This window comes from Daphnia magna, unplaced genomic scaffold (genome assembly GCF_020631705.1).
Source record: "Daphnia magna isolate NIES unplaced genomic scaffold, ASM2063170v1.1 Dm_contigs206, whole genome shotgun sequence".
NCBI lineage: Eukaryota > Metazoa > Arthropoda > Branchiopoda > Diplostraca > Daphniidae > Daphnia > Daphnia magna.
The window spans coordinates 94,684-107,718 of record NW_025533176.1 but is presented as its reverse complement, the minus strand read 5'-3'; the positions used below and the strand labels follow the sequence as shown (position 1 = coordinate 107,718).

Genomic DNA, 13,035 nt, shown 5'->3' with positions numbered 1-13,035 from the left:
TTATCAGTTTGCTAGCTATTAGTCATCAAACTGTTAGTGGCATGTTCGATACGTTTCCGGAAACGACGCGGGAGTTCCGCGTTCAAGGCTTGTTTGCGTTAATAGTATTCAGAGTGAATTTAACTATTGAATATAATTAGATAAAATTGTGATGAGACATATAACATTTAAAATTTTGAAAATAGTATTTAAATACGGAAAAACCATGTAAGAAATTGCCATGGAAACGAGAAAACCATTAGTTAGCTCGCATCCTTACATCAGTGTGTGCTGGGAATACTTGCCGTTAGGCATAGCCAAGAATTTTACAAAGTTTTATCATTTTTCTACTCTACTGGTCTACGCGAGACAGACTAAAGGAATGGAAGTTTCGTGTCTATGGCAACTAAACATTTGTTGTAGGCGGATTTGCTTAACCGACAAAAACCAAAGAATACTTTAATTATATCATTATTAAATTATAATAATATAATATAAATCACAATTTATTAAAAAATAACAATTGGAATTAATAATATATATTAAATATATTAATTATAATAGTGACTTATTAAGTATTCTTTTAATGAAAACGTTTCAAAACAAAAGAATGCCTAATAATTTGCTATTGTAATAAATAAATCTAATATTCATAAAAAGAAATTATATATTATTTTATTTCAGTTAAAAATTTTTATATTAATTAAGTATAGTAAAAACTTTTCTAACTTAATTATCATAGACCTACAATACTTAACTTAACAATACTTTTAAAAATGTCGTAATACTAATAACGTAAATACTAAAATCACTTTATCAACTAAATAACCATTTAAATATACTAAATACTAAACATTTAATATTAAATATACATCCAACAACTAGATTTGAACCTAGATCCGTTTTCTTAACTATCCAGTGTTATACCACTGAGCTAGCAAAGTAATGAATCCTTTTAAATATTTTGCAATATCCATATACGTATTTAATCTATATTACCAATTAATGACGGCAACATTGCATATCAACAGTTGGCAACATTGTAATTTAAGCAGAACATTTATTCAGTTTACAAGTAGATACAGATCAGTTCAGTATACTTGCTTCTCTGAATTAAGTAAAAGTATAGTAACAATAAAGTATATTTGGTCGGGTAAAATAGACTTTATCCGAAGGATTGACTATCTGGTTTGGGTTGGGAGGTTGGAAGAACCACGAGATGGCACGTCTGACGATTCAGCCTGATTTGGCCAAAAACACAAAGTATTTATGGGGGAAATTTTTACATAGTAAATTATACAAAAATACACTGAATCTAACGTCAGGCGCCAGACGTTTGATTCGGTCGTTTTCAACAAACCAAACCAATTTTTAAGATTTCCTAAAAACCACCAACGCTTTCATTCGCAAATTCTGGAGTTGTTGTTCTTCGTTTGAACAGTGAATTTTCTGTTTAGGAAAACTTTTAAATTTAACTCCATCCTTGTGATTCTTTTCACAGTTTCGTACGCAACACTACATCTTGTTAAACTTACAAGTTTGACGTTTATAGAGTGAACAACTATACACCAGCTAGCTAAAGAATTCGGGTTCTTCTGCCAGCAGGGTCGATCACAAAAAAGGACTCTTAAACAAATATTAACTACAAATAAATTAGACTTAAAAGGAGATGGAGGGAAAAATTAGGTTATCACCAAATGAATAGCGAATCCACTGTTAGGTACAACAGTGAGGTAAAACATAGTTATAGAGAAGAAAACAATATTTTTAAAGTGAAATGGTTGGTTTTCCCATAAGACGCTGTGGACAACGTACCACAAATTGGACACAAATTTGATTTTCGCATTTGCGGAGAATGCGCAACTTAGGATGTCCAACTGCTCCATTCTTATTTGCCTCTTATTCCTTTATTTTTAACTGTCTGTCCAAGGTTCTGTCTTGCCGACATTCTTGTCACTGAATCAGAGGATATGCCAAGTTATTAGTTTATGCCATTACGTATTTTAAGAATGTTCAATAACTTAAACACTTACCGTGGGTATTATACAAGTTCTTCAGAACGCACAGAAATAAGAAACAATCCGATTTGTAGAGAACTAGAGATATACATTAAAGAAACTTGTGGTTTAATGAAAACACACACGAGACAAACAGAGGACGAAAAATGCAATTGAAAGTTTTGAAACTAGAAAAAGCTATTGCAAAACGTTTTGCAGGTGCAATAACGCTGTCAAAATGAAGTTACTTTCGATTCATACACTGTTGCCAATTTACAAACTTCAAATCTTAAAAAAAAGTATTTTGTATTTGTATTTGTATTTTATTCACTTTCAGCGTAAACGACCAATACAAAATTACAAATACAAATATTTTAAATAAAAATCAGCCCAAATACAAATACCGAATAAAATACGTATTTTAAGTATTTTATTTTAAAATACTTTTATTTTAATACCCAAATACGATACACTGTACTATACTATACTATACTATACTATACTATACTATACTATACGATACTATTCGTTAATATTTTTTTTCTTAGCTCATGGAACTCCCATTGATTGGTACAATTTTTGCCGTGAAGTTTCGGAAGATGTAGTAATTAACAATTCTGAAAAGATTGGTGGCTTTGGTATTACGGTAGAAATAGACGAATCGAAACTTGGCAAAAGTAATCTGTTAGATGCTGTAATGATTTTAGTTATTGTAATTAAACGTTTTTATAGGAAAATATAATCGAGGCAAAAGGGTAGAGGGAGTATGGGTTTTTGGTGGAGTTGAAAGAATATCTGGAAAATGTTTTCTTGTAGCAGTGAGTGATAGATCGGCAAATACGTTATTGGATGTAATCAAAGAATGGATTCCACCTGGTTCTATCATTATATCTGATTGCTGGAAAGCATATGAAAAAATAGAGTTAGTTTTTACTTATATTTATTTGATGTATGTTTTATTGTTAATAATTGTTTGTTTTTAAATTAGGGAACACAATAACTACATTCATCTGAAAGTTAATCATAGCTTGCATTTTAAAGATCCCGAAAATAGAGCACATACCAACCAAATAGAGGGTAAATCAATTTATATTTAGTCTAATTAGTAATAAGTTATTGTTTTTTTCAGGTTTGTGGAATTTAGCCAAAAAAATCCTCCAAATACAAACAGAAGCAAAAAAATTTTTGCTGGTTATTTAGCAACCTTTATGCTGCGTACCAAATGGAAAGGAAAAGATGGCTCTAAGTTATTTATGCAATATGCAGCTAAATTGTATTGTGAGGAATCTACTACAGACGTAACTGAAACAAAACGGTTAAAGAGTGCTTGTAAGGAAAACATACTTTACTTTATTTTACTTATGTTACAAAAAATTAATAATAATATTTATCATTCGGAAAAAAATTGATTAGGAATTGGTGTTTCGTCAACTATGTATGTGGAGAAGTTTAGGTTTGGGGACTCTACACTGAATGTAAAGTTAGATGCCTAGGAAATAGTTTTTTTAATGTGTTAGAGTGTCGATTGAAAAGTAAAATTTATTACCGTATTTTTTAATGGGGTGGAGCAAATTGGGTGATTTGTTGTTTTTTCTTCCGTTTGAATTGATATTTCAGTTGAGTTGATTATTGTTTTTGATATTAGTTCCTAAAGTTTGTTGTTTTTCTTGTAACTAGTAATAGAAAGTTTTATTATAGTAATAGATATATTTACATCAGTTAATATTGATAGGTTTTGGAAAGCTAATTTGAGATCCGGTTTAGTTGAATTTGTATCTTCTTTTCCTAATGCTAATGTCATTTTCTAAACCAGAAATCGAAAAATAGTATGAAGTTTAATATATTTGTTGTTATAAATAATTATTACCGTTTCTAATTTTTTAGTTTCTTCTTCAACAATACTCCCTTTATTATTTAAAAATACACCCATGTTTTTCATGCACAATTGTCTGACCATCTTAGGCAGACTTGAAAGAAGCTCACCGATTTCGGAGCGCGCTCAGAGCTATCCGCTCACACCCGTAAAACGAGCAAATCGCGCTCTCCGCTCACCATTTGAAAAAAAGAGCGTGATCCGCTCGCAAAAGCTCTTTTTCCGCTCTTCAAAATTTTGTTGCTGAATGTTGACTGAAAATTTCCGTTTCTCATATACATATTCCATTTTAACATGTGTATTGTAATTGAATACATGTAGTATTTTACATTTTTGAGTTTCAGTTTAGGCTTTTTTTCAGAATTGAATTCTTATTTACTTTAACTTAGTAATAATTTTACTTAGTTTTAGAAGGACTAGTCTTCCAGTTTCTTGAACATGTGCCATTTTGTTTTAAGAAAACCAGTCTATCAAAATTTGCATCAGATAAATTTGTACGCTTCGGTACAAAAATCAAGCTAGCAACAATAAACAGGCGCTCACAGGCAGCAGAAGATGGCAATGCGCTTTTGTACTGTCTATAACAAAAAAAATTATTGGAATTAGTTTTTTACGTTAATATTTGAATTATTAATTTCTACATGAATGTTTGCTTGATTGTTTGGTAGCGATTGAGATCCTCAAGAATACCGTAGCCGTCATTGACGTAGCGATCCACTTCGCCCAGTTCCGCAGAGGCCTTCCATTTCAACCCGTTCAAGAACCGGGAATTTTTCCTTGGTTGTGAAGCAGTTTCACTTAAACTAGCTGTGGCGGTGTCTTCACCCTCGATGCTTTCATTTTCCCTATTCAATCCACAGGAAAAACAGTATTATTATTTAAGCACAAGTCAACCAATAAACAATCGAATTTTAACTTACAAATTGCTGACGCATCTCTTTACTTCTTTTTCGAGAAGTTTAACGTATTCAGGTTTCTGTTCCTTTGTTAACCATGATAATTTAAAGCGGGGATCACTTATAGATGCGAGACGGAGATCGCTGTTTAGAAAGAACGATTGAAACCTTTTCTCTATTCCATCTAAAAGACAGTTCACAAGCGGTGTGCAGTAGATGATGTTTCTATCTTCTTTGAATTCGGCAATTTTTTCCTTCAAAATCGTGAGAACGGGGAGGACACACCCAGCTGACATTTTTTCCTTATTTTGAAAGACGTCAAGGGCTTCAGTTAGTGGCTTCATTATCTTAATATATTCCCTCAAAAATTCCTCTTCCAAAACAGTAAGTTTCTTCAGTTTGAAGTGATCAAAGGCAATAGCAAGGTTATCTCTATTTTTCGTCAAAAAGCTTTCCACATTAACCAAAGCATCAAAATAGCTGTTCCACCTGGAATAGATAATCAGTATGTCAGCAATTTATCAATAATTTCAATACAATGCAAATTCCTATCTCTTACCTTGTGGCGTTGTGGATCACGAAAAGTTCGCTCATTGTAGCTTTGATGAAATCGGATGCTAAGGAGGAACGGCTCTGTTTATTCCAGATTGCCGTAAGCTTTGCATCCACACTGCTCTTCAATTTTTGAAACCGTACACTGTCAATATTCTTCACATCAGTTGTGGCCACCAAATTCAGGGAATGACAGCTGCATCTCATGTGGGTAGGTAGATGAATATGATCTTTAAGGCATAAGTCATTGTCAGCGTCACCAAGATCTACCTCCTCTGGTCCACAATTCATAATGTCGCCTATATCAATAAATACAAAATCGTCTTTCTCGTCTTCGTCATGGGACATATCTTCGTCAGCGGCTGGGTTTTTTTCAGGTGAGAAGGTCGTTTGAACATGTCAAAGGCTTTTAAAAAGTTCGATCCATTGTCAGTAATGGTGCAGTTTACTTTGGAGCAAATCTTGAATTCTGTGTGCATATCTGATATGGCCTTGCCAACAACATTGTATGTGTGGAAACCGTAAATTCGTCTAACACCCAAATACTCACTGCGACGATCAAGATCTTGCCCCATCCAATGAACTGCCATTCCTAAAAAGCTACGTCGCCGTGAAGTCCAGCAGTCTGCTGTGGTGCTGACATAATCAGCTTTGTCAAGTTCCAAAATCAAATCTGCTTTGCTCGTGCTGTAAGTCTTCTTTAATAGTTCCACCATGAAGGGGCGACTCCTTATAACAAGTGGCCCAGACAATCCACCAATGAGGTTCTTGAATGCTTCCTTTTCGACTTCACTGAAAGGAAGGAGGTCAGCAATCAGGTGGTTCTGAAAAAAGTAAAAGTTCAAATCATGAATGGGATGAGATCAGATGAGATAAGACTATGACTAATGTGAAGAAAAACTAACCAGAATAGCTTTGTCCAAATCTTCCTGTGTTCTAATCTGCTTATACTTCCAAGAACTATCCAAATGATTCTTTATAGAAGGCTGATTAGCCTTTTTTACTTTTCTCGTGGTAGAGAGTCCAGCTTGAACAGGATTAGATGACTGTCTTTCTTCGCTTGGTTCTTGGTTTCTTCTTTGCCAAGCAGAGTTAAATTCTGTTAGGTGTGTAGGGTGTATTGTCTAGAACGAACAAAAATTAGAATTTTTCCAGAATGGATGACTACGATAACAAACAACTTACTCTTATGTGCCTTTTGGCATTGTAGCCAGAATTGTTGGTAATGGTCAGAAGTTCAATCTCGCCTTTTTTATTAAACTTTGTTTTTGTCTTGTGGCATATGAGGCATTTAACTAAAAAGCCTTTGCCAACTTTTTTGTCGTACATGAATTGGAAGTAGTTCGATGGCAACTTAATTCTGGATTCATTCCAGCTTGTTGGTTTTTTCCCCCCGGGGTTTCAATTTTCAACTTCAACATGAGAAGAGGAATTTACACTAAGGAGAATTTAAAAATAGACAAATGAATTAGATACGACCATACAGGGAAAGGGAATCAGGGATACAGGCCATAAAGGATACATACAGCCAGTCAGCCACACAACATTGAAAAACACAACATTGATTCACTATGAAAATAGTTTTTTTCTACTTACGAGGAATTTTCAGGATTTGATTCTGATTCAGATTCCGAGCCATCAGAGGCTGATAGTGTGATTTGGTCAGCCATGCCTTTACTTAAATAGTTATATTTGCACTTGCCATTTACATTGCTTTAGATTTAGAAGTCAGCCTCTTGTTGTCTGCTTTGAAATTGACAAATTGCACTTGTCGAAAATATTGGTTGATAGATGGCGCCACGATCACGAGCTTCCGCTTTTGACTCGTCCACTCCCGCTCTAGCTCGCGATTTTTAAAATAGAGCGGCTCTAGCTCGCCGCTCACCGAAAAACGCGAGCGTGCTCGCATTCCGCTCTAGCTCAGAGAGCGCTCGTTTCAACTCTGATCTTAGGGGTGGATCCTTTTAAATTGCGCCAGGCGTGAATCAGGTATTCTTATATTAATTAATTATTAGTTGAAAATTTTACTTATTTTTATATTTATTAGTTTTATGCTATTACTTGTTATTTCTTCTACGTATGTCGGGTTCATGATTTCCCGCTGGATTGCTCCTGGTTTTCCGCCTTTGCCAGATCGTTTGTGCGCTAAGAAATAATTTTTTATTTGAAATATATTTAGTTAAAAGTTATTGTACTCACTTTTTAAATATTCATTAGTGAATATTGAAGACATTAATTCACTTGTGAATTTGTACTTGGTGTAGTGGGAATTTTTAATGGTATCAATTGTCCAGTCTTCTGCTACTATTTCATTGACTTTTTGTTCAAGTTGTTGTTTAACACGCAATGGAATTGTAAATGGCTGTGTTGTGGGATATTTCAAAAAAGAAATTTAGTTAAGTTATTAGTTTGAATATGTTATTGAATATATTAACATATTACTGTAAGTTCGTAGTTTTGTAAGGTTACATCAGATTCATCTTCAGATACATTGTTATATGAAGTTGAATCTTCCTCGTTGTTATTAGATTCAGGAATGATGTTTTTTTTGGTTTTTTTTTTTGAAGGAAAATTTTTCATTTTTTGCTACACAGTAGGGTAGACTGTAGTAAGCCGGGACGGTTTTTGTTTTCCCCCTATATCTCCCAAACTAATCATTAAATTAATTTATTATTTTGTTTTTAATTATTCCATACGGTAATGTACCCCCAATATTTTTTATATAATTTAATAATAAACCATTTTCCCATATAAGACCTTTAAAATTTTATTAGATTTGTGGGAGAAGCCTATTTTGAGGGGTTAGTAAGGACACTAGGGTGGGTGGTGAGGGACGTCCTCCATTTTCGCCTTAAAATTCATTTAAAAAATTTTGAAAAATTGAAATAGCGTCCCACTGCATAGACTGTATAAGTTAATAAATGTTTCAATTTGATTATTGTGTTAATAAAATTTTTTTCTTATATGATAAAAAACCCTTATTACAAGATAGGTTGGGGTTGGGCTTATTGTAATCGATTAATATGCTGAATAATCGATTGCTTGTGATCATTGTAAGGAACAGTAATGGCGTAATGAGCTCGGTGATGATTGATGGGCTTGAAGGCCAAACCCGCCCACTAATGTCCCATTTTAGTCAAAAACAGCTGTCCCGATTTCCCGATAAAGACTATTTTTTTAAAACGTTAATAATATCTACAGTAATTGATCGAAAATTATAATTTTTGTTTTTAACAATAAAGAAATGATTAAGCTTCATTTCCATATTAAATTTACATGCCATTTGCGATTATTTTTTTCTAGAAACATTAAATGGTGGAGACAAAATTAACTAAAAAAAACCGTTTTTTTAGTTTTGTTAATAACTGATACAGTTATTGACAAAACTCAACCAAATTTCATGCCAAAGTAGATTGTATGTATCTAAATAACATACAAAAAAAAATTTAATTTTATTAGAATCTACTATTTTTCCTCCTACTGTCCCTCTTGACCCGGTGTCCCGGCATACTCCAGTCTCCCCTATTCTAAGAGTTCTTTACCTTATTTATTTCGTTTTCTTCTTTTATAGTTTTTGATTCAGCTTGAAGTTTTAAGATTTTGGCCACTAAAGATGTTTTTTTTTCACTAAGAATTTTTTTTTCTTCTGTTTTGGTCATTTTAAAAATTTGTATGTAATTGTATTTTTGAATTTTTTGAATCTGTAGGAAAAAACAGTAGTAGATAGTTTTTCCAGTGTTTTGACTTTATATATATAATTATGTAATTTATAGTTTTCATGAATTATTCTTAATTGACTTTATTTGCTTGTTATTTATTTAAATAAATTTATTTATAATTTAGTATTTTAAAATGAAGTTATTGAATGTAAATTTTATATTCAGTGTTCTGTATTTGTCAAATAAAATAAAATAAAATACAAATAAAATACAATAAAAACGGTATTTTTTATTTTATTTTCAGCGTTTATTTTTGTTTAATTTCCCCTGTATTTTATTTGGTATTTTCTGCGTTTTTATTAAAATACTCAAATAAAATACTCAAAATACTCGACGATTTAAAAAAAAATTATGTCAATTTTCGACCTTTTCTACTTCCTTTTCCTACTGTTTAGTATTTAAGAATTTCACTAGCAGCCGACAACAAAACAGTGCCTCGTCATTATGTCAAGCATTATTAGACGATAAGACGCAAGATAAGACTCGTTTCTAAAATTGCACGACCTACCTCAACAGTTTCAAAATTTTACTGCATACAATTTATCCTACTGACTGAAGACTCTGAAGTCTGAAGTACTAATTTTGTGATTTATCACTGGTAAAGTGGTAATATATTTTTACTTTTATTGTTACATAGGGGTATCTTGTAGAAATGTATAAGTGCAAAGTTTGATTTGATTTATTATAATCTTTTTAAGTTTTCCATGTCATAAATTGTGACATGGGTGTTGAGTCCTGTTGACTATATATGTTATTTTAAATTGATATAGAACTAGAATATCCCTTCAAGACTTCATGATATCGAGCAAATGGGGCGTCCAAAAATGAATAAGCCTATACCAACCAAGAAAGGCCAGAGAGGAAGGCCTCGAAAGAACAATCCCAAACATCCATCATGTGAGCTCGACAATGATGTTGGACAAGAAGTTGAAAATATCCCAGAAGAACAGGATAGTAACATAAGTGAAGAACAAGACGAGAATGAAGGAGAGCAAGATGAATCAAATACAACAATTGGTTCCAACTCAAGTGGAAGTTCAAAACCACCACCTGGTAACCTAATCTCAAACTTTACAATCCAAAGCTGGCCCTCTTGGCGTAAGAAATTTTTACTAACTGGAGAGAAGACACCAAGAAGGTATACGCCCAATGCCTGTTTTGTCAAGATAAACGTTTTTTCTCTGGATCAAAACAAGCTTACACCAACTTTTCAACTCATTGTTCAAGAGTTCACTGCGAAGAATGGCAAAAGTTTACAGCACCAGGAACAGTTCGAAATCAAGGTTCAATTAAGCCTTTCACTGTTCAAACTACGATGCATAATTCAAGAAAAAACCAGTTAGACGTAGGGCTCACTCGAGTTGTAAGCGAAGGGAATCTTTCTCTTAACATCTTAGCAAACAAAACTGTTCGTGAATGGATTGAGGTAACATATTCATAGTTTTAATCTAACCTCAGTTTGTTGTTATCACATTTAACATGTGTTACTTTTTTTAATTGGCAGTTCCTGGTTACCATTTGCCCTCGGTTTATGTAATGAGAAACTCACTCATACCACAAAGATATGAATAAATTAAAGAATACATCAAGAAGAAACTGTCATCCTGCACGGCTTTATCTATAATACTAGATATTTGGTCATGTAAGAGTATGGTCGGTTACATTGGCTTTACTTGTTCTGGAGTATTGAAAACATATGAGCCGTTCAAGTGCTTCTTATCAATTAGACAAGTCAAAGGGAAACATACTGGTGAAGCAATTCTTAATGAATATGAAGGTGTCATACAGGAGTGGGATATTCCAATTTCAAAGGTAAATCTATATAATTTAAGACTATTTTCTCCAAGACCAAGGATAATTACTACAGATTTTTCTTGTTAGATCGTTCGAGTCATCACAGACGGAGGAAGTAACATGATACGCGCGTTTAATATAAAATTCCCAACCAATCAGTCTGAAACTCTCACTCAGTCATCGGTTGAACAAGTCGAGCGCTCCGAGCCTGATCCCAATCCCTCAATCAATATCGCAGATAGCGAACGTTTGGTGGAAATCGAAATTGAGCTTGACGACGATAGTTCTTTGTGGGGTAGAATTGATGATATTCAGTTATCATGTCAAGAAATGGACGAGGTTTTCGATCAGATGAATGAAGAGGAACAAGTAGAAATGACGGAGGTTGAAAAGTCGTTGCAAGATAGTTTCTTTGACTTTGGAAGAAGCAACAATGACTTTATGCATTCTCTTATTCTCCTATCAACACATCTTCGCGCGCATTGTATTGCACATTTATTACAGCTTGTAATCAAGGATGGGCTCAAGGCAATCAACGTAAGGATACTATTTGTTACATTGATAATAAAATTATATGCTAATTCAGAAATTCTTTTAGAAAGCTGTAGTCGATGCCATGGATAAAGCTTTTAGTATCATCAGTGCGGTGCGCAGGAGTGTGAATGACACCGAAATGGTTTATAATGCAACAAAATTACATCTTCCAGCCAAGAATGTCACACGATGGAATTCACAATTTTACTCAATTAAGGGGGTGCTACGGATGTTAGAAATCGACCCCTTGATTCAGACTAAGTTAAATGCAACAAAAGACAAATCGAATCGTCTGACGAGCAGGATGATTGCTATTCTGAAAGAGTTAGTCCTGATTTTAGAGCCTTTTCAAGAGGCTACTGATGATCTACAGGCCGATTACGAGACACTTGGAAACGTTATCCCTGCTTATTTGGACCTACTAAATAAAGTTAGTTTGACACGGGAAGAAGACGACGGAACTCTTATCAACAATCCAAAAAGCCCTTTGGCCGGAAAAATTAATCACTGTGCAGATCTGGCTGAGGCTCTCAAAAAATCGCTTGAATCTAGAATGTCATTTGTCTTACAAGACACTTTTTATGTGCTAGGTAAAAAACCGAGTTATTCACACTTAACTATTTCCCATGTTAATTACATTTGACTTTTCCAAATTTGCCATTCTAGATCCCCGGTTCAAGAAATGCTGGATCTCTACAACTTCAATGTCAGAGTACGCTCTCCTAGATAGCGTCAGATTTGAACTGACGTCAAGATATTCAAACCTGAAGGACGGTGAAAATGCATCTCGCACTCTCAATCAAGGAAATGAGGACGAAGGAGCGACTAATAAAGAAAGTGGTCCAACACCCAGCAAGAAAAAACGGAATTTGTACAGCACTATCAATGCTACAGAACGTCCCCCTTCAGCTGGCAGTTCTCAAATTCTCGAAGAATTCGAAGTCTATCTGAACGAGAAAACCCTCCCTATGGAACAGGAGGATAATTCTGGTGTCGTAACACCAACAAGATCACCTAAATTTTGGAGTCAAAATGCTCATCGTTTTCCTTACTTGTCATGTGTTGCTAGAGATATCTATGGTTGTCCGGCGTCATCCGCCAGCATTGAAAGAGTTTTCAGTACTGCCAGTGATATTTTAACGGCAAAGCGAATGCGAACTAAAGCTGGTTTGTTTGAAAAGTTACTTTTTCTCAAACATAATTCAAAGTTGATCAATAACCCTGTGGCCTGTTGAATGACTTGAATCTCATTTCTCATTGAATTGAACTCAATTTTTAATGATTGATCAGTTAATAAACAAAACTGGACCAGCCAACAAAGAATAAAAAATGTCTTTTACCTTTTCTAAAAAATTACTATTCACAAACTCACCAGATATTATGCGTAGCTTCACTAGCTTCAGCTTGACTATAAGTAAACAAAAAAAAGATCGTAAAAAAGAAAAGTATTTGTATTTTATTTTATTTTATTTGGTATTTTTGACTTTTAAAATAAATATTAAAATACTGTATTTTATTTGGTATTTTATTTTATTTTATTTGGTATTTTTGAAAAACCCGAGAAATTGTATTTTCCAACCCCAGTATTTTAAAATAAATGTATTTTATTTTAAAAATACGTCAATTTTTTTCAAATACAGAACACTGCTGGAAATGAACCGTACATTTGCAGGCCAATAAACGGGTATTCT

The 13,035-nt window shown here is 33.6% G+C and overlaps 2 protein-coding genes and 1 pseudogene across 2 annotated transcripts; 1 reads left to right on the top strand and 2 right to left on the bottom strand.

The window, feature by feature from the left end:
- Positions 1-4,246: 4,246 nt before the first annotated feature.
- LOC123467620 lies at positions 4,247-5,334 on the bottom strand (annotated as a pseudogene).
- On the bottom strand, positions 5,326-6,785 carry LOC123467622. Its single transcript, XM_045167488.1, has 3 exons — positions 6,483-6,785; positions 6,203-6,421; positions 5,326-6,121 (listed from the first exon to the last, which is right to left on the bottom strand). Exons 1-3 carry the CDS (start codon positions 6,624-6,626, stop codon positions 5,597-5,599), a joined length of 888 nt encoding a protein of 295 aa, XP_045023423.1. The 5' UTR covers positions 6,627-6,785; the 3' UTR covers positions 5,326-5,596.
- A 3,343-nt stretch (positions 6,786-10,128) lies between these two features.
- On the top strand, positions 10,129-12,775 carry LOC123467623 (zinc finger BED domain-containing protein 4-like). Its single transcript, XM_045167489.1, has 5 exons — positions 10,129-10,442; positions 10,521-10,828; positions 10,898-11,347; positions 11,409-11,934; positions 12,011-12,775. Exons 2-5 carry the CDS (start codon positions 10,667-10,669, stop codon positions 12,577-12,579), a joined length of 1,707 nt encoding a protein of 568 aa, XP_045023424.1. The 5' UTR covers positions 10,129-10,442; positions 10,521-10,666; the 3' UTR covers positions 12,580-12,775.
- The last annotated feature ends 260 nt before the right edge of the window (positions 12,776-13,035 follow it).

Coding starts and splice junctions, on each gene's coding strand:
- LOC123467622 (XM_045167488.1), bottom strand. CDS start 6,626: ATGTACGACAAAAAAGTTGGCAAAGGCTTTTTAGTTAAATGCCTCATA. Junction 6,422..6,482: donor ATGCCAAAAGGCACATAAGA/GTAAGTTGTTTG, acceptor TGTTCGTTCTAG/ACAATACACCCTACACACCT. Junction 6,122..6,202: donor ATTTGGACAAAGCTATTCTG/GTTAGTTTTTCT, acceptor TACTTTTTTCAG/AACCACCTGATTGCTGACCT.
- LOC123467623 (XM_045167489.1), top strand. CDS start 10,667: ATGGTCGGTTACATTGGCTTTACTTGTTCTGGAGTATTGAAAACATAT. Junction 11,348..11,408: donor ATGGGCTCAAGGCAATCAAC/GTAAGGATACTA, acceptor AAATTCTTTTAG/AAAGCTGTAGTCGATGCCAT. Junction 11,935..12,010: donor AGACACTTTTTATGTGCTAG/GTAAAAAACCGA, acceptor TTGCCATTCTAG/ATCCCCGGTTCAAGAAATGC.